Source organism: Mobula birostris, chromosome 3 (assembly GCF_030028105.1).
Source record: "Mobula birostris isolate sMobBir1 chromosome 3, sMobBir1.hap1, whole genome shotgun sequence".
In the NCBI taxonomy this organism is placed as follows: Eukaryota; Metazoa; Chordata; class Chondrichthyes; order Myliobatiformes; family Myliobatidae; genus Mobula; species Mobula birostris.
Window position 1 is genome coordinate 173,571,619 of NC_092372.1, and position 22,191 is coordinate 173,593,809.

The 22,191-nt window shown below is 38.6% G+C and overlaps 1 protein-coding gene across 2 annotated transcripts in view; it reads left to right on the forward strand.

Annotated features, from left to right (window-relative positions):
• The window catches only part of krit1 (KRIT1 ankyrin repeat containing), a 51,005-nt gene extending 29,068 nt beyond the window's left edge, over nt 1-21,937 (forward strand). For both annotated transcript variants that reach the window (XM_072253708.1, XM_072253709.1), the window contains exons 9-17: nt 1,620-1,776; nt 4,069-4,176; nt 6,914-7,070; nt 7,947-8,098; nt 10,277-10,443; nt 15,140-15,227; nt 17,868-18,074; nt 19,199-19,315; nt 20,924-21,937. In XM_072253708.1, the coding sequence (XP_072109809.1) occupies nt 1,620-1,776; nt 4,069-4,176; nt 6,914-7,070; nt 7,947-8,098; nt 10,277-10,443; nt 15,140-15,227; nt 17,868-18,074; nt 19,199-19,315; nt 20,924-21,013 (1,243 nt within the window). In that variant the 3' untranslated portion in view covers nt 21,014-21,937. The remainder of the gene's footprint in view (nt 1-1,619; nt 1,777-4,068; nt 4,177-6,913; nt 7,071-7,946; nt 8,099-10,276; nt 10,444-15,139; nt 15,228-17,867; nt 18,075-19,198; nt 19,316-20,923) is intronic.
• Nucleotides 21,938-22,191: the final 254 nt, after the last annotated feature.

Sequence of the window (22,191 nt, forward strand, 5' to 3'; positions counted from 1 at the left end):
AGTCTTTTTCATATTAAGCTGCAGATAATTCTGCTCACACCATGTGACAATGTTTCCTACCGTAGCCCTGTACTCAGCCTCATATCCCTTGCTGATGTATCCAACTATGGCAGAGTCATCCGAAAACTTCTGAAAATGACAAGACTCTGTGCAGTAGTTGAAGTCCGAGGTGTAAATGGTGAAGAGAAAGGGAGACAAGACAGTCCCCTGTGGAGCCCCAGTGCTGCTGATCACTCTGTCGGACACACAGTGTTGCAAGCACACGTACTGTGGTCTGCCAGTCAGGTAATCAAGAATCCCTGATACCAGGGAAGCATCCACCTGCATCGCTGTCAGCTTCTCCCCCAGCAGAGCAGGGCGGATGGTGTTGAACGCACTGGAGAAGTCAAAAAACATGACCCTCACAGTGCTCTGTTACCCTGTGCAAGCTTATGACGAAGCCCAGAGGAGAGAACAGAAGGATCCACACCTATCTGGAGTATCTGGAACATGCTGATCACATGTTATGAAGTAGACAAACAAGATAGACCAAAACGACTCAAAATTTGGTTCCGAAAATGAGCACCAGCTCTATTTCCGCTCTACCATTTAAAAAAAAATCTCATCTTGTTGTAAAACCAGCATTTCTATTCTATCTGCATTTAAAACTGATGATGTGTAGAAATTTGCAGCAGATCTATTTTCAGTAAGCCCACATCATCTTCAGAACTTCAGTCATCTCCGCTACACTATTCACATTTAAATCAAGTCAAGTTTTTGTCAAGTATGGTGACTTGGGTAAAATGAAAAACCTGCTTGTAGCAGCATCCCAGGCATGTAGGTTCAGACAATTCAGACAACACACAAGACATGAATGAATCAGACAAGACAAAAAGCAGAAAAAACTATGCAAAACTATCAGTGTGAAATAAACACAATCAGAGACATAGGTTCAGGTCACGACCTGATGGTTGTTGGAAAGTAGATGTTCTGGGACCTGGTGGTATATGGTACTTCCTGCCTGATGGTAGTAGCAAAAAAAAAGGCATGATTCCAAAGGTGGAGATTCTTGATTACAGGTGCTACTACCTTGAGCCAGCACCTCCTGTAAGTGGACTCAATGGTGTGGAGGGTTGGGTCCACGATGGTCTTGACTGTCCAGAATTCTGCGGGCTTTTCTGTTCCTGTGCATTGAAAATGTTATGCAAAGCTATGAAGCAACCAGTTTCAACAATATACATTTGCAGAAATTTCTTAGAGTATTTGGTGATATGCCAAATCTCCTTTAGCTTCTAAGAAAGTATAGGTACTGGCATGCCTTCCTTGTGCTTGTATTTATGTACAAGGTCCAGGACCAGTCATCTGTGACATTAATGTCCGGGAATTTGGAGCTGCTTGCTCTCTCCACCTGTGATCCACCAGTGAGAACTGGGATGTGCTCTCCCAAAGTTGCCTTTCTGAAGTAACAATCATCTCCTTGGTTAAATTAAATTCAGATGATGCAGCAAATCAGTTTTCTTAAATATGAAGGCAAGGTTCCAAATCACAAAATCAAAATCATGTTCATTTGAAAAACAGAAGTAATTGAATGTAACTATATTATTGTCTCTTACATTTTCCTGCCACAATTTACTCATTAGGTATGGAAAAGTTGAAGCTACTCGATTCCTATTAGAAAAAGGAAAGTGTAACCCCAATCTTCTAAATGGGCAACTCAGCTCCCCGCTACATTTTGCAGCTGGTGGAGGGCGTGCAGAGATTGTGCAACTCCTGCTGCAGCATCCAGAGATTGATCGGGTATGATTCAGCAATTTCTTTGCATCACTTTCCTCTTGTCTTCATGTGAGCTACACTTTGAAAACTTCTTTCTTCATTATTGAGTCATAGAGTTGCACGTTTGTACAAGTTAGAAACAAGCCCTTAAGCTCATTATATCTCTGTTGACCGTCAGGACTATCTATGCTTTCACCTTCACATCCTTCCATGCTTTGCTTATTCAGGTACCTGTTCATATGCCTTTTAAACTTTGTTACCGTTCTTGCCTCCGCTACCTCCTGTTGCAGCTTATTCCACGTATTAGCTACCCTGCGTGTGAAAATTTCCTTTGCCACTGAAGTATGCCATATGCCTTCCTCACCAGCAATTTTCATATTTTGAAACTTCCAGGGAACTATATACTTTACCCCTAGGTCTCTCTTTTCAACAGCACTCCCCAAGGCCTTGCTCACACTATGAAAGCGATAGGTAAGATACAGGTTGGAAGGTTGTTTCTATTGGTGAGTGAGACTAGAACTAGGGGGCATAGCCTTGCTATTTGGGGCAATAGATTTAGGATGGAGATGAGGAGATACTGTTTTTTTTTGCCAGAGGGTAGTGAATCTGGAATTCTCTGCCTAAAGAATCAGAAGAGGCTACCTCATTAAATATATTTAAGACACAGATAGATTTTGGCATAACAAAGGAATTGAGGATTATGAGGAAAAAGGCAGGTAGGTGGACCTGAGTCTACAGCCACATCAGCCATGATCTTATTGAATGGAGCAAGCTCGTAGGGCCAGATAGCCAACTTCTGCTCCTATTACTTATGTTCTTAAAAGCGATAGTGGATATATTCAAGGCTCTGAAAATCATTGTTGTTTCATTACCCTGTGGAACATTATTGAGAACAGGAATGGAGCTGAGATTGATATCAAATATAATTTTATTAAATTATGCAGTAGATTTAAAGGGCCTTCCAGCTTATTCCTGCCCCTGTTCTTTATTTTCTTATGCCTATGTGGAGACACTGTTTCCAATGGGATGCTTTAAGTTTATTATTGAACTCTAAACTATATGCAATCTTTGTTAATGCCTTAGGAGAAAAGACCAAACAGAACTTTGAGTGGGACACAGAGTGTATTCAAGATTATTGACAGCTTGATGGGATAAATATAGATGCATATTGAATATAATGTGAAGTTATTCACTTTGATATGAAAAATAATAAGATATTTTAAAAAATAAAGTATTGGGAGTGATCTTGGTGTGCTGGTTCATGAAGGACAGAAAGCTTTCATGCCAGTATTGCAAGGAATTAGGGCAAATGTATTTTCCCTGTATTGAAAGAAGATTGAATTGAGAGTTAGGAAGTTGTCCTGAAACTGTATGTGCTGTGGTAAGATTGCATCTGAAATTCTATGTTTTAGTCTCAGTGTCTAAGGAAAGATGGACTTACCTTGAAGATATTGAGTATAGGTTTGCTAGAAAAGAATATAAGGAGAAAGAACAGGAGAAATCCAGGAGCTTTCCTGCCATTCAAAAAGATAATGGTTTATCTATTCATTGATTGCAGCTCCACGTTGTTACCTGATCCTGATTGTCATGTGGTATAAAAATCCATTTTGACCTTGAATTTATTTAATATCTCATTCACAGTTCTCTGGGGAAGTATGAAGATTATAATCCTCCTGCCTGAGATGAGAAACTTTTCTCTGATTTCTCCGTCAGTTTCTCTGGATTTTTAGAACCATATACTGATGTGTGGACCAGATCTGCAACAATTTAAAAATGTGTCATCCAGTGACACAGGTTCTCTCAACATACCAGATGGCACCAGCCTGGCATGAAATATTTCCTGTGACAACATCTCACTGCTCTTGGGTTGTAAAAAAAAAAGTTCTCTGCCTCATTTGGCAGTAAAAATAGTCATTATGTATCTTTTTATTATAGGAGGATTTAAAGAACCGGGGAGGCACTGCATGTTGCGTGCCAACAAAATTTTTGCGTGTGCTATCTTGGGCACATGTGCCATAGATTCGGCACCCCTGATAGGCCGTACTGGCTTTCTTGCTAGTTGTCCCCTGCATTCCTGAAAGTTTGATAGTAATTGTAAAGAGAAAAGGATCCTGGAGATTCATTAAAAAATATAAAAGGCTATCAGTTGCTATCAGTTCAATTGCCTTCCTTAAAACTATTCGGCTGTGTAACACTTGCTTACGGATATGTTTGTGGACAAATAACATTGTGTGAATCATATTTTAATAATGGATATGGCATCATATAATACTTGCAAATTGTGGTGAATTATTTTATGCATGTTTATTATTCCAGCATATTGTGGACCAGCAGGGCAAGACATCATTGCAAGTCTGCAAAGAAAACAAACAGAATGATTGGGAAAAAACATTACAACTTCTTACTGATGCACTGAATAAGCCAGTAAGTTCATGTAGTCTTTTTAACTGCTCGAGCTTTGTTTTAGTTATATCCTAGGCTGTGCATTTTATCAGTATGCTGATATTTAATGGACTTGGGCATTTTTACTTCAATAATGAAAACACAGTTCTAGTGTTTCATTTGTATCTGATATTTAATCATAGGCTTATATTTTGTTTACTACTTTATAAGCATCATGTTGCTATGTACGAAAATTTGCTGTTATATTCTAACCAGTGTTTGAAATTACATGTTTATAGAACAGCAATATTTGATGAAAATCTTCAAAACTTAGGAATGAATATTTAACTTTACAAATCTTAGAAGCATTGTGTAAATGTACCAAATTTTACCTACCTTGTAATAGTGCTTTAGGCCAAAATAAGTTGGTAAGGTGGGAACAATGACCTGTTCTGATAAATTCATTGACTAAGGTGAGTCCACTATAAGAAACCCACACATTTCTGCAGATTTCTAATTTTCTAGCTAACATGCACATTGGTGGATTGAATTGGCATGAATATTGTTGTTGTTATTGACAATGAAGGCCACAAGTCATTGAAGATGGCTCAGCAACTGAATTTGGAATTATGCCCCCATAAATGTAGGAAGTACAGGAACCATATTATTGCTATAAAGTACAAAATTGTCATACTCAATATATCTTGCTGTTAATTGTCTCATGAACTTGTACATTTTCAAAATCATGTAGGGGTTATTTTATATTACAGTGCAGATTATGATCCAAATGAACAATCTAGATGGTTGAAGTGGCACATTAAAATATACTTCAAGCCTGGATTTTACTGAATCTAACCTGTGAATTTCTACCCACATGCACATACCAACTGTTGTGACTGGCATCAGTCACCAGAGAGATACTGAAGCAGGTGATATATTAAAGTCAACAATATATATTCAGCGCAACAATCAGGCATTCTTCCAGAGATCCTCTCAGAGTCTCACAAACTCAAAAGTACATCACACTTTTATACCCCTAAAATCAATAGGTGATTCAATACAGTTTCAATAGTTACAATAACGTTGTTTACTTCAATACTTTGGGTTGATGCTTCCTTTGAATTGCACATCTACAGTGGGAGACACCTCTGGGACAAACTAATTGACATAATATCTGAGTAGTCTGCAAACTTCCTTTAACTCAAATCACAATGGTGCAAATTACTTTACCTATTCCCACATCTGCCTGTAAGGAGTTCGTACATTCTCCCTGTGACCATCTGGGTTTCCTCCAGGTGCTCTGGTTAACTCGCACATTCCAAAGACGTAGATTAGTTGGTCATTGCAAGTTGTCCTGTCATTATGCTAAGATTAAATTGGGGGATTGCTGGACAGCGTGGCTCGAAGGACCTACTCCATGATGTATGTCAATAAGTAAGTAAATAAATAAATACATTCATAAATAAATAGTTGCCAACGTTTGTCTGATGTATATGCAAATATATCATGGTCACCATTTTGCAAATCATATCTCTTAGTCCGTGAGGTAGCCTGTGCTTTCAACTTCAATTCACTGCTTGCAATATACAATCAGAACTGAAGACTGATTCTTGCCTGAATTGATATCTGTTATATTCACATAGCTCCAGAATGCTCCCTAACACCATCACAAGATGTTGATATCGTATAGTTACCTTACTTGCATTTACAAGAATAATTTTGTTCGCCAAAAATGTCCTGTGCATAAAGGACCTTCAGTGATGTTAGTCATACTGTATGTTTGGGTGGGCCAGCAAAACTGAAAATCTCAAATAGATGGTAAAACCACAATGTCTCAGCTTTATTGTCCACTGTCAGTTGTTCAATGTTTCTCTATCTAACTTGCAGAAAATTTTAAAAACTGTTAAATTCAAATAAACAATTAAACCATTGAAAAGAAATTTAAAAAATATAAAATCACCTAAACATATTTAAATATTAAAAACATTAAGGCAAACAAAAATCAGAATCAGGCTGAATATCGCCAGCCTATGTAAATGTATGCGTGTATTAAATAGTTAAGATAAATAGTGCAAAAACAGAAATTGCAAAAAAAAAACATTAGCGAGATAATGTTCATGGGTTCAATGTCCGTTTAGAAATTGGAGGGCAGAGGGGAAAAAGGTCGTTCTGAATTCTGAGCGTGTGCCTTCAGCTTGTGAATCTGCTTCTTGATGGTAACAGTGAAAAGAGGGCATGTCCTGAGTGGTGGAGGTTTAAAATATTACCTGTTCTTCTTGTAGTCCTAAAATTCCCAGTGAAATGAATGGATTCATTACACAGCCCAATGTGTCGTAAGATCTGAGAGTAGATTCTTCACTAGAATTCCATCAAGCTTTTGTATTAACACGGGCCTCGATATCGAATTCAACTGGCAGAACTTGTCTAAAGAAGGGTCTCGGCCCGAGAGGTCAACTGTTAACTCTTTTCCATAGATGCTGCCTGACTTGCTGAGTTCCTCCAGCGTTTTGTATGTGTTGCTTTGGATTTCCAGCATCTGCAGATTTTCTCATGCTTGTAACATATCAAGAGGTTTTTCATTTGTGCAGGATTTATGAATGGGCTGACAATTCCAGGCAGCAAATCTAGCGCTTATGTCTCTCAGGGAATGCTTTTACGAATCTGTCTTTTACGGTGTCGACCAGAAGTTTATTTTGCATTGTAATTAGAAGGATAAGCTTTTCAAAAACATTTAAAATATAGTTACATTTTAACTTGTACTGTTTTATTCTTTGATTAGTACGAGAAAGTTAGAATTTATCGTACCGATGGGTCATATCGTGCTGTTGAACTGAGGCATGGAAACAATACAACAGTGCAACAGATTATGGAAGGCATGCGGCTTTCACAGGAGACACAACAGTACTTTACCATCTGGATCTGCTCTGAAAACCTCAGTAAGAAAGTTAACAGAACAGTTTAATATGTGGTTATTAATATTTTCATGCCATTAAATGGCCAGAAATTGTCAGGGATGGATGTAATTTTCAATCTATTTTTAAAATAGATTAAAATAAAAATGGTGCAAGCATAGTATCAGGAGGAATTTTAGTAAGCATTTTGAAATATAGTTAATTATTTTGTTTTCCAATCCTGAAATAAGTTATATTTGTTATTTTTGGCATTTCTGAAATCATAAAACTTTATAGCTCAGAAACTGGCTCTCTTGGTCCACCTTGTTCATGACATCATCTGAATTATTCTCATTTCTCTGCATTAAGTACATATAACTTTCCATTCCAGGTACTTGTCCAGACACCTTTCATACACTGTAATTGTACCTATCTCTACACCCCTGAGGCAGCTCATTCACTAACCTCAGTGAAAATCTTGCCACTCAATCCTTCTGTTAGATCTATCAGAAATTCTCAATACAATAGAGATATTTAACTTGCTTTGATCTTTTTGTGCAATTTGTCAATTTTACTTTTAAAATGAGGATACTATTCACTGTTGCCTTTGAGCATTCACCTGTCGTGAACTGAAAGACTATAGGACAGTTGGGCCGGTTTTCTGGTATACGCCTGCATTCAGCAGAAAATAGATTAAGAGCACCCAAACTCTTATTTTGAATACTTAAAATCTGTAGAAAAGTTGGCTTTCACACCATCAGTCCAAGAGAGTTATACTTCAAGTTAATTCCCAGAAATGAAATGTCTATGTGTAACCTACTGGAACTTCTCACTTTCTGATTATTGACTTTAAGGCATATCAGTTTTTTTTATAGATGTAAGCTACTGCTGCATTAGAATAAAATGACTTTCTTTATCCAGGTTTGCAACTCAAGCCATATCATAAATCACTTCAGCACCTGCGAGACTGGCCGGAAATTGTTATGGAATTAACATGCCTTGATCCTCATTTGGAAAAGCCACAACTTTTCCTGCGCAGGGATGTGCGACTTCAGCTAGAAACTGAGAAGAAGGTTAATGTTCAAAGATTGTTTAGTTTGTTACATATACATTCTTTTTAACTTTAATATCGCTATTCTTTCACTGCTAAAAATAACCCTTAGTCATAGTAATAAAGATCGCAAACTTTGACTTGTAACAAAATTTCATTTCAGTGTTTGAGGAAATGTGTTGTTCTGGTAAACTGTTCCTACAGTGGATCTGGTGTTATAACTTTTAATGGTCCTCAATGCTTTCTCTGCTCTTTCCACTGTTCTCTTGTGTATGATGATAACTGAGAAATAATTGGGCTAAGTTCTTCTCACTCCCCTCCCCATACCACTTCTCTTTCATTTTCATGGTTTATTTCTACTTTGTTGATTTTTTGCAAAGTTTAATTTTGATAGTCACATACAGGCCCTTTGGCCAACAAGTCCATGCTGACCAAGGTGCCCATCCAATTAGACCCAATTTCCTGAGTTTAGCCCATATCCATTGAAGTCCTCCCTCCCATATACCTATCCAAGTGCTTCTTAAATCATATTTTTTGAACCTGCCTCCACCACTTTCTCTAACAGCTCATTCCATATACTCACACCACACCACTCTCTGTGTGGAAAAAAAGTTGCTCCTCATGTCCTTTTTAAATCCTTCCCTTCTCACCCTAAATCTATGCCTCTTTGTTTTGGACCTCCCTCCTCTTGGGGAAAAGACTGTTGCCATCCACCTTATCTATGTCTCTCAGAATTTTAAACATTTCTGTAAGATCACTCCTCATTCTGCCACAGAAATAAAGACCCAGTCTGGCCAACCTCTTCCTAAAGTCAGGTCTTGCAGTCCTGGCAACATCCTTATAAATCCTTTCTGCACGCTTTCCAGTTTAACCACATCTTTTGTATAACTGAATGACCAAAACCATACACCTTACTTCGAATTATTATATCTGTCCCACTTTAGTTCATGAGACTGGAAATAATTTTAATTTTTAAACATGCTTGGGATTAAAATGTTGTTCGAATTTAAAAACTTTCATGTCAAGGACCTCAAATCTGTAGTGATGTAAATTGATGACAAAATTAGGAGAGATTGCTTTGAATTTGTTACATGGCATTCTAAAATTATAATTAAAATCAAAATATGCTATGGTTTCTAAACTATAAATGGACTCATCAGTGTCTGTAGTTCCATTATTCCTTGATCAGATTCAAACAGAATCCTTAATTTGCAGTCACTTGGTGTTGCATGTTCAAGATATGGAAAGTAGTGAGCAAATCATTCCTGCTAGACTTCCCTTGCTGACATTATTATTACAGCACCTGTAATGGCCTGGTACATGTGGTTGTTTCCCTCAGTCCATGGATTGTGAGGTATGGATCTTGGAAAGGTTGGCATTAAAATAATGCAAAAAAAAAAAGAAAGTGATGTATTGAATTGATCATAAATGTAGTTTTCACTTATTTTGACCTATGTATAATTAAGTGTTTTGGAAATTATAATGTATGGATTGTAACTATTGAAATTTTGCTTTAGTAATCAATTTGTGGTCTTCTCTTGTCCACTGATGATTTTATATTATCACCTATGCTGACATGGATTTAATATAGTACCAAAAATGTTTAAGCATAGTTTACATGGTGCTATGTACATAATCTATATATTAACTTAAAAACAAAAGGAAATACTCATTTGTTTAGGCAGCATTTGTGGAAAGAAAAATAGTTAATGATTAAGTCAAAGTCCCTCATGAGAACTAGGAAAGTGGCATTCTGCCTTCTGCTCCCTTCCTTTCCTGTCTTGATGAAGGGTCCCAGCATGAAATGTTGACTATTTATTCTCCTCCATAGATAGTGCCTGTCTTGCTGAGTTCCTCTAGCATTTTGATGTGTGTTGCTCATAATTTCCTGCACCTACAGAATCTCTTATGTTTAGGAAAATAAGAAAACCAGTTAAAGTTCTAGGGAAGTCAGAGAAAAGTTAAATCTCAGATTGTTAAGGCCCCCTTCCCTCTCCGTCTGTGCAACTTGCAAAATCATTCAAGGCAATCTTTACTGCACCCCGTTGTTTTCCCAGTTCTAAGCCTGAAACATCACTCTGTTTACCTTTCCAGAGATGCTCTTTGAGCTGATCATAGATTTCAAGAATTTCCTTTTGTTATTTCAGACTTTCAACAGCTGCAATTTTTTATTGATTTTCATATATTTTGTTTGTTAAAGGTGGACGATCCATTGGCTATCCTCATTCTATTTGATGAGGCGCGTGGCAACCTGCTGAAAGGATTATATCCGTGTGCTGACAGTCAGTTGATAATTTTGGCTGGTCTCCTCCTTCAAATCATCTATGGAAATTATGACAGTAAAAAGCATAAGCAAGGATTCCTTAAGTAAGTATGCCTATTAGTGATGGACAAGGCAGATAGAGCAAATCTACTAAGATATAACTTCAAGATTTTTAATGATCTTCTCTACTACCTCCATCTCACAATTGATTATTTTGGTTTTCTGGCTGAGAAATTTATCATTACTCCAGTGCTTTAAATAAATGTATCTCACTCAAATGATTGTCCCTTTGAAACCCTAATTGTCTATTTTATGGTTATAACATGAATAAATGGAAGCAAAGTGATCCAGTTCTTATTATTACAGGAAGTAAACATGAACTCTCACTTTTTGAAACATTTTTCTATTACCAATGAAGTTCCATTTAGAACTGCCCCTTTGGGAAAGGCAGCGTGGTTCAGGTGAGCTTCTGGTCATGGTTACCCTGAGAATATTAAATGGTGCGGTACTTAATTTTGGACGTCATGTAGATGATTATACTTTCTTTTTGAAGATTGAAGTAGTGAAATAGTTTCATATTTACTCCTGGCTATTTCTGACATTTCAAAGCCTGAATGCTAGAAACCACAGTGACCAAAACAACTCCAAATTGTCTTATTGCTTATTTTGCACCAACTATCAGTGACAAAAATCACTGCATTTTTAACACACAGCTGATGCTGTTTTAAAAACTGTTCGCTCAGAGCACAGTGGTGTCTAACAGCCACACAGGTTTACGTGACTGACTCTAGTTAGAAACTGTTCAGCAACAGTCTCCTGTCCCAATTAAATGGCATAGTGTTCCAAATAAATGAAGGGAACCTCAGCTATTTTGATTAACTTTTGTTCTTTAAGAGTTGTCCCATATAAGTGGCTGTCCCAATTAACCAGAATCCATTGTATATATGTTTTTTTTCCCTTCAGCGATAGTCTTTTCAATTTTTAAACTTTGGTATTGATTTATTGAGCATGGGATGAATTGACAAAGATAGGTGTAGTTCTTTTTTTGTAACTGCTACTTTCCTCAATACTGTAATGAAATATAGTTTCGTGCAAATTTCTCATGTCTTAGTGAAGTAAATAACCTCGTGTTTGTGAATACTCAGTATCACTCTGCAGTTTATCAGAGGCAAACAGAACTCTCTTGTTCACCTAATTTGCTTAAATGTGTTCTGCCTGTTACAGAAACTGTACTTAATTAATTTCTCTTCCTGTGCAAAGGGATTCTCAGGGAAATTAACTGCATTTACAGAGTTCATCTTGACTAAGATCAGATAGTTTATGTAAAAAGAAAGAATTTTATTTGTTATTTGACATAATATTTTCCCTCAGCATCTTTCAGTGCTTAGCTGTGTTCAGTGGTGCACTTTCAACAGAGCAAGAGCGGGAGTTTGTAGGATGGGAGACAATATGGTGAAGTGGGATTTAAAGACCAGCGAATCCTGTGAGTGTGGCGAAAGGGTGCAGAACATTGAACATGTTCTGCGCAACTGCCCAGTCTCACCTGATTTAGCTGACACTTGTGACGGGATCCAGGAGTGCCCCTATTGACTGTTTGAAGAGAGACAGAAAGAGAGTTATTTATCATCGATGATTTGTTTTAAAAAGAGAGAGAGAGACAAAGATTGACGGTTGGACTGTCACTTTAAGGCACTGGAAGTAACTTTGGATTTCTACTGAGCTGGGTTTGGAGACAGCACCGAGTAGCTCGAAGGTTGCTGTGGTGACCAACAGGACATTAATGATGTTACTTCCAAGGACTTGTTGCCTGCTTGCATTCCTTTACAGACAAAGGAAGGAGGGTCTCTTTGAATGACAGGTGATGCTCAGTCTGGTGAGATAAATAGGAGGTCAGATGATAGACCTCAGACACATGATCTGGACACTGAATGAGCATTGTTGTGCCCGCAGAAAAAGTGGGTTTTGGAGGATCGATCAGGCGGATCGATCCAATCGCTCTTGCAGTGGAAGGAGGAGAAGGGGTTGACTGGTGGGGGTTGTCTATGTGTCCACCCTCGCCTGGGTGATAGCTCCACCACAGAAAACCGGTCCCCTTTGTTAGAGTCGCAGTCGGTGACTTTTAAAGGATTTCGGAGGACAACGAGAAGATCGATGGCATCAACTCACCTGAAGACTCAAATCTCCATCTCCATCTCCATCTCCATCTCCATCTCCATCTCCATCTCCATCTCCATCTCCATCTCCATCTCCATCTCCATCTCCATCTCCATCTCCATCTCCATCTCCATCTCCATCTCCATCTCCATCTCCATCTCCATCTCCATCTCCATCTCCATCTCCATCTCCATCTCCATCTCCATCTCCATCTCCATCTCCATCTCCATCTCCATCTCCATCTCCATCTCCATCTCCATCTCCATCTCCATCTCCACCTCCACCTCCACCTCCACCTCCACCTCCACCTCCACCTCCACCTCCACCTCCACCTCCACCTCCACCTCCACCTCCACCTCCACCTCCACCTCCACCTCCACCTCCACCTCCACCTCCACCTCCACCTCCACCTCCACCTCCACCTCCACCTCCACCTCCACCTCCACCTCCACCTCCACCTCCACCTCCACCTCCACCTCCACCTCCACCTCCACCTCCACCTCCACCTCCACCTCCACCTCCACCTCCACCTCCACCTCCACCTCCACCTCCACCTCCACCTCCACCTCCACCTCCACCTCCACCTCCACCTCCACCTCCACCTCCACCTCCACCTCCACCTCCACCTCCACCTCATGAACTGAACTTTACTCATCATCGTAAGACTGTATCTTTTTACCCCTAGACTTAAAGAAGCTTGGTTTTTCATACATATATTTCCACACTGACTGATATACTCACTTTTATGTAATCATTGCTAACCTGTTTGATTTATCTTCATTTATATTACTGTATTGCGTAGTTACTAATAAATAATATTAGTTTATAGCAATACTGGACTCCAAAGTGTTTTCCATCTCTGCTGGTTCTTTATCCCCGTCACGGGGTACGTGACATAATTAGGGCCTGCTTCCGCCATATGAACAAATTGGTCGGGAGGCTGGTTTGAATTGATTGGGGAAAATCCCTTTTGATTTGAACTTTTGATTTGGTTGTGTGGAAAAACAGCAGAAATGGATGTTAGAGACTTTCTGAAATCACCAGACCTGGTGACTTTGAAGTTAACTAAAAAGCATGAGTTGTGGGACATTGTTAAAGAATTGAGAATTGAGGTAAAGAAGGGTGTGACTAAGGTAGAAATTCAAAGAAAAATAGTTGAATATTATATAGATAAGGGAAGGTTTGATGAGGTGTTAGAGTTGTTCGAGGAAGGTGAACCTACTGAGGATGAGCTTCAGCTTCTGTTGGAAATATTAAAGAGGGAGCATGAATTGAAATTAAAACAGCTCGAGAGGGAGAAATGGCAACGTGAAGATCACATGGCAGAAAGGCAGGGACAGTTTAAAAGGGAGAGGTTGCAGCAAAGAGGTTTAGAGTCAGATCCTGATGATTTTTACAGCTCGGAAGGGCCAGTTTTGTGTGATGAATTTAAAAGTTGTGTTCCTGATGAGGTAAAGGCATACCCAGTTGCAGAGGATGCCCCTACCCTGAAGGGGTTTGATAAGAAAGCAGACGAAGAAGTTTTAACCCACGAGGTTGAGTTTACTCCAGATGGGAGTTTGCCAGAGAATAGCTGGGAGGATCAGGGTAATCTGGAATTTGAAACTGGGACTAGTGATGAAGGCCTAGAAGAAGCAGCTGCCACGATTGCCTGTGTTCAGGTTGTTGAAGTACCTGTGGATTCACAGGCTACTGAACCTTGTGTTGAAACTCAGTTGAAGTCTGAAGTGTCTGACTTGGTCGGAAAGGAATGCAGTCCTTTTGTGTCAGATGGACTTGGTTCAGTGGGTAAGGGGTTAACCATGGTACCAGTGGAATGTGAGGATTCTCAGTCATTTGTATTTGACCATGTTTTACAAGTTGGTCATGAAGCAGAAATTGGTGTGTTCAGTTTTGTTGAAAATAATGACAAAAGTGCTGTTCCTGGACTTTCGGATAAAGTACTGGGAAGGGTTGAATTGATTGTGCGACCTTTGACTCTGCTTGCAGGACAAAAGCCTGCTATGGGAAGATGTATGGCTTTGTTGAATTTTGTTTGGACATGTGGAAGTGAGCACCTGCAAGGTCATAATGTTATGGAGAAGGAGGAAAAGAATAATTGTTATGGTTTTGGAGTGGAAGTTTCTGTGGAAGCAAGGCGTAGTGAAGGTCGGAGAAAGTTGATAAAGAGATTGTTTAGCCTCTTTCATAATGTTTATGTAATTCTCATCAGCCTGATGATGATGCAGAATTTGGTAAACAATGGAGGCATGTTGACAGCTCTCCAAGATAAGAGTGTACCAGCAATGCAGCTGGTGAGCAAAGTTGCTATTGAGACCTACAATAGAAAAACCAAAGGTTTAAATTATGATGTGTCACAGACTTTTCTACCTTCTAGATTTCAGCAGGACTTAGAGGGTAGTACAGCTGATAAGGGTAAGGTGTGTAAGAAAGGATTGTCTTTATTGAGAAAGGAATGTATGGAGGTGTGTGACACACTGACCTGCTCAACATCAACCAAACAACACCAGAGTGGCTGGCTGGCTGGTGTGACAAGCTATGATGATGATTGTTTAGCTATACTGTTGAAGTGAACACTGAATGTCTGTTATCTGTGTTGGTTGTTTGCTGTAGTTCTAACTTGTTTCTGTTTCTTAACCTTTTTAGTGAGGAAAATCTCAAATGTATATTACCATGCACCAAGGTGAAAAGCAAGGGTCCACATTGGATTGGTAGGATTCTACAGGAGTATAAGGTCAGTTTCAACGTATTCTTTAATATTTATCATGTTGCTTTCAAAATGTAATAACATTTGAATTGAATAGAATTGACTTTATTTCATATATCCTTCACATTAATGAGTAAAAATCTTTGTTACATCTCTGTCTAAATGTGCAATCATAGTAATTCATAATTTATAATAAATAGAACAGTCAATGTAACATAGAAATACACTCAAATCAGCATGAGTTAATCAGTCAAATGGCCTGGTGGAAGAAGCTGTCCCAGGGCCTGTTGGTCCTGGTGTTTATGCTGCGGTACCGTTTCCAGGATGGTAGCAGCTGGAATAGATTGTAGTTGGGGTGACTCGGGTCTCTAATGATCCTTCAGACCGTTTTTTTCAAACCTGTCTTTGTAAATGTCCTGAATCATGAGAAGTTCACACTACAGATATGCTGGGCTGTCCGCACCACTCTCTGCAGAATCCTACAATTAAGGGAGGTACAGTTCCCATACCAGGCAGTGATGCAGCCAGTCAGGATGCTCTTAATTGTGCGCCTGCAGAAAGTTCTTAGGATGTGGGGGCCCGTACCAAACTTCCTCAACTGTCTGAGGTGGAAGATCAAAGGTTCAAGGGTCAAATTTAATGTCAGAAATGTATACAATATACATCCTGAAATGCTTTCTTCGCAAACATCCACAAAAAGAGAAGTGCCCCAAAGAATGAGCGACAGTTAAATTTGAGAACCCAAAGTCACCCCCCCAGCTCTCTCCTCCCGCGCGTAAGCGGCGGCAAGCAACAATACCCCCTCCCCCCAGCAGCAAAATAAAGCACACCCACATAAGTAAGATGTGCTGTTGTTTCATATTTTATTAAATGTTCAACTTACTTATGCTTTTAATTCACCCATGTCCATGAGTTAGGAAAGATGATCAGCTTTTTCTTTCTACTCTAATGTACAAAGAGGGCTTACAGATAACTGGAATGCCTCCAGATCAGTAGTGTAACCTGTGTGTTTTGTTTCATATCTGTGCCAAAATTGGCATAAGTGGAACAAAATTTTATTCTCCTGTACATTCTCCAAATAATAATGTGACATGTAAAAAGTCAGTGAATGTAAAAAGAGGTTAATTTACATTTGAATAAGGAGAAGAGAATTGTACCATAGATAACTAATGTACGGATTTCAAACTGCCATATTTCCAATTGTTACAATTTCCATCAGCAAGAATGTAGTTTAAATTAAAATAGAAAATAATGATCAGGTCATATCTATGCTAATATGAAAGAAGGCTTAGCTCCTTTGGTTAATAATCTATTATCAGACCTGGTGAGTCATTGACCCTAAAATATTTATCCTGTTTTTCTTAATGTTTATCAGCATTTTCTGCTTTATTTCAGATTTATAGCTTTTGTAGTATTTGGTTTGAATATATAATTCAGATCAGAAGTCTGAAACAAATTAATAAATGGAAAAAAACCTAATTAATCTTCCTTGAATAATTGCTACCAGCAGTGTCTGTGCATGGTCTTTACCAGATAAATCCCAAATTATCCATTTATCCTGTGCTATTTCTGAGGTTTAAATTGCAGTATTTACCAAATATTTCATGTAATCTCGCTCTTCATAATAAATTTGATGACCTATTTTCATTTGTTACCTAAGCCAAGGAAGAAAGTCAGCATAGTTCCACCAGGATATCATAATTATTTTAAAAAATCTCTACATTCTTATGGTAGATGTCAAGTATTTCAAGTCTTTTTATAATTAATAATTAGTCAAGTATTTCATCAATTATTTCACGATTTCTTGTAGTTAGTAATAGCCTGGAGAATCCCTGATACATTACCTGGATCATTGGGCACCTTTTCAAACAAGGTATATTAAAGCTACGCACACAACTCTCAAATGTGAGCCATCAAAATTACACCATTGTGAAATCTATGTTACAATTCCCTTCTCCTTTTTCAAATGTAATTTAACCTTTCTCAATTTATTGGATAACATTAGTTACCCGCCAGTCCTCTGGCACCATACCTGTGACTAGCAAAGATACACAGGCACTACCTCTTTCCTAATCTTGTGATACCCTAGCATTTTAGCATGCTTCATTCTATTTTCATAATCCTCTATACCCTTCACTTAGGTAAATATAGGCACAAAGTATTTATCACCCAAATCCTCTAAGCACCTCCTTTATCCCTCCTTTATCCTTGAGGAGTTCTAGTCTCTCCTTGGTTCTCTACTTGCTTTTGATGTATGTGCAGAATGCCTTGGGATTCACTTAAATACTACTCAAGGTCTTTTCATTACTCCTAGCTCTCCTAAGTCCCTTCTTGACTTTCCTTCTGACTCTTATCCTCGAACTCCCTGTCATATTAATGTAAAACAATCTGTAGTAATTTGCTGCTTTTCAAATATTTTTAGTAATATCTTTCAGCACAAGTTTGACAAACCTTAAAACAAAACACAGAGGAATTTTATTTTTAAAATGGAAAAATAAACAGGATTTTCATTGTAAATTTTGTTATTTTTTAACAATAATATTTGATGCAGTTTTTAAAATTACCATGTAGATGTGAAACTATTTTACAAACCTCATTCTCTCCCTTTGAGCATTTGTAATTTTTTTCCTTTGGAATACATATCTAAAAGAATGTAATCTCTAATAGGGCCTAAGCAGCCGTGAAGGGATCAGTAAGGAAATGCACCATCTTCAACGCCTCTTCCTGCAAATTTGCTGGGAATTTCCAACCTATGGAGCAGCCTTTTTCACGGGACAAATATATACCAAGGCTAGCTCAAGTGGTCATAAGGTTGTCAAGGTCTATGTAGGTGTAAACACAAGAGGTCTGCATTTGCTCAACATGGAAACTAAGGTAATTTTATTGTATAAATCCCAATAAGTTCATAATGTGACAAATGCAGATTTATTTAATACTTTTAGGTGGTTCATACATCAAATTACTTTCAAAGTATAAACTTGTACCAGCAACTTATATTGACTCTTCAAAAATAATGACCTGGATTTATATCGTGCTTTAGAAGTATTAGCAAAGATATTTTCATTCTAATATGTTAGAGAAGATGAACAGATTGCTGGTCAGAGTAGAAGGGTTAATTCATACCCTAAAAGGCAGGAGTGACATGGGTATATTTAAAGAGAGAATTCCAGGGCAAGGGAATTGGTGTTTAAGCTAGTCACCAGTGATAGGTTAATTTAGTTCACAGGTAGAAAAGCCCAGAGTCAGTGGGATTTTGATAATCTTAGGAGGATATTAGGACAGGAGAGAATTGGAAATAGGGAGAGGGAAGGCCATGGAATAATTTGAAAGCAAGATTAAAATTTTAAATCTGGCTATTGCTTCCCAAAATCTCCATGCACATAAGTGAAAGGTAAAGAAGACATTTTGCTGGGGTACATTTGCAGAGTTTTGGTTGATCAGGTTGTAGCCAAGAGAACACTTGAACAATGAGAAAGCATAGATGAGAAATTCAGCAACAGCTGATGTGCATCAGGGTTTGATTCAGGGGATATTCTGAAGGAGGGAATTGGTATGTTCTGGATATATGATCTGGAACTCATCTTGAGGTCAAAGGTTGGAACATTCTGTTGCAGTTTTAGATATTTGCTGAGGAGAAGATTGAGTCGGTGGACAGGAAATGAAAATTGCAGTAGAGATCAAAAAAATGTGGCTTTGGTTTTTTGATGTATATTTAGAAGACATTTTTTATTGTGAATTTGTAGAAATAGATGCCATGCTTTGAATGTTGTTAAGTAACAACTAATTAATTAAAACTGGAACTATTCAGGTTAGAACATGAGAAGAAAGGGAAGCCCTTACAGGTAATTATCTGACTTGTACTACTGCTGCACAGATATACTGTATATACTTTGACCATTTATGATGGAAATTGTTAATTGTTACTGATATTTACTGAGTAATTTAGAATTACAGAAGTGATTGGTGGTAGTTTTTTTGATGTCTTTAATTCTTGCTAGGCTTTGCTGATTAGCCTTAAGTATGGCTCCCTCATGTGGCAGTTGGGTGAAGCAGATGCCTACTTTCAAATTCACAGTTTGGAAAATAAAATGAGCCTTGTTGTACACACGAAGCAGGTAAGAAATCATTCTGAATAGTGAGGTAAATATAATTTTTTTCTCATTTTAAAACAGTATCAGGAGTTGGTATATAATCGGTGACAATCATAGTTTAGGTGAACAATCATCAAGTTCAAGTTTAGTTTATTATCATTCAACCATGTACATGTATACTGCTAAAATAAACAATATTCCTCTGGACGAAGGTGCTCAACACAGTACTGAACAACACACACATAGCACATAAGGTAGTATTACCACAAGTAAATAAACAACTAATAAGTGTGTTTATGACAAGTTTAAAAATTAACTGTAAAATGCTATTGGTGCTTAATGCATGATGAGACCTGGGTGGTGGCAGAAGTTCAGTAGTCTTATGGCCTGGGGGAAGAAGCTGTTTCCCATCCAGCAGTTCTTGTCCTAAAGCTAAGTACCTCTTGCCTGCTGCTAGGACTTTAAAGAGATGGTTGGACAATGGGAGGGATCATTGACAATGCTAAGGGCTCTGCATATGCAGCACTCCTGATAGATATCTCTGATGTGTGGAAGAGAGACCCCGATGATCCTGTCAGAGTATCACCTTTATCAATTAAATGTGTTACTCTATAAAGAATATAGAGTGGAATTACGAGGAATTCTGCAGATGCTGGAAATTCAAGCAACACACATCAAAGTTGCTGGTGAACGCAGCAGGCCAGGCAACATCTCTAGGAAAAGGTACAGTCGACATTTCGGGCAGAGACCCTTCATCAGGACTAACTGAAGGAAGAGCTAGTAAGCGATTTGAAAGGGGGAGGGGGAGATCCGAAATGATAGGAGAAGACAGGAGGGGGAGGGATGGAGCCAAGAGCTGGACAGTTGATTGGCAAAAGGGATATGAGAGGATCATGGGACAGGAGGCCTAGGGAGAAAGAAAAGGGGGAGGGGGGAAAAACCCAAAGGATGGGCAAGGGGTATAATGAGAGGGACAGAGGGAGAAAAAGGAGAGAGAGCAAGAATGTGTGTGTATATAAATAAATAACGGATGGGGTACAACGGGGAGGTGGGGCATTAGCGGAAGTTTGAGAAGTCAATGTTCATGCCATCAGGTTGGAGGCTACACAGATGGAATATAAGGTCCGTCTGGGTAGCCTCCAACCTGATGGCATGAACATTGACTTCTCTAACTTCCGCTAATGCCCCACCTCCCCCTCGTACCCCATCTGTTACTTATTTTTATACACACATTCTTTCTCTCACTGTCCTTTTTCTCCCTCTGTCCCTATGACTATACACCTTGCCCATCCTCTGGCCACCCCCCCCCCCCCGTCTTTCTTCCCGGACCTCCTGTCCCATGATCCTCTGGTATCCCTTTTGCCAATCACCTGTCCAGCTCTTGGCTCCATCCATCCCCCTCCTGTCTTCTCCTATCATTTTGGATCTCCCCCCCCCCCACTTACAAATCTCTTACTAGCTCTTCCTTCAGTTAGTCCTGACGAAGGGTCTCGGCCTGAAACGTCGACTGTACCTCTTCCTAGAGATGCTGCCTGGCCTGCTGCGTTCACCAGCAACTTTGATAGAGTGGAATTATTTCATTTTCTCTTTTTATCTTTCAATTACATGTTATTTCTTGTTTCTATCCTGCAGGCTGGTCTAATTGTGAAGTTACTGATGAAACTAAGTGGCCAGCTGAGTGTAAATGAAAGAAATTTGACAGAGAGACATGGATATGGATAACCATTAATTACCAGTATGGCTTATCTTGAGCATGTATTCTTGATGTCCTAATGTGTTTTGTTGATAAGAAATTAAGAACAAAAATGCCATTGTCACTGTATTTTAAAAAATGTATATTTGTATGATACTGAAGAATCACAAATATTGTATTTCTTTTCCATGTGTCTGTTGCTTTAACAAATGTTTCATGTGTATCGACTGTCTATTAGAATATTTGCATTACTTCATTTTGCTAAAGAAATTTAAATTTATTTTGAAATTGGAACAAATGCATTCCACAAAGTTTGCATTGATGTAATAGTTGTGTTGTTAAGTACCTTTTTTATACAAAACAGTTTAGAAATACACCTAGCCACTTTGCTAGGTACATCTGTACCTAATAACACAAATATCTAAGCGGTCAATCTTGTGGCAGCAACTCACTGCATAAAAGCATGCAGAGATGCTCAAGAGGCTCAGTTGTTCAGATCAAACGTCAGAATGGGGAATAATGTGACCTAAGTGATTTTGACCATGGAATGATTGCTGGTGCCAGGCAGGATGGTTTAAGTATCTCAGGAACCATTAATCTCATACGATTCTCACACACAACAGTTTCAGGAGTTTACAGTGAATGGTTGTACAAAACAAAAAAAAATCCAGTGAGTGGCAGTTCAATGGGTGAAAACACCCTGTTTTGAGAGAAGTTGGAGGAGTATGGCCAGACTGGTTCAAGCTGACTGGAAGGTAACCATGCATTACAACAGTTGTGTGCAGAAGGGCATCTCTAAATGCACAGTACATCAATTCTTGAAGTAGATGGGCTGCAGCAAAAGACCACACTGGGTTCTAAGGTGTACCTAATAAAATGGCCCCTGAGTGTATATTGTAATATTAAAGTCTTCATGCAATTAGTTATAAAATAAAAGATGACTTCAAAAATTGTTTATTAATTACTTCATGGTTTATTATTATAAAAATGTTATTTTGGAAAATACCAGATTAAGTGCTAGATCAAATTTGTTATGAATTAGCTTTTTAATTTAATGGATTGTTTAAAAAAGCCAATATGACGAAGGGTCTCGGCCTGAAACGTCGACTGTGCTTCTTCCTATGGATGCTGTCTGGCCTGCTGCGTTCCACCAGCATTTTGTGTGTTGTTGATATGATTTAGGGCTTTGCCTCAATGTTTTATAATT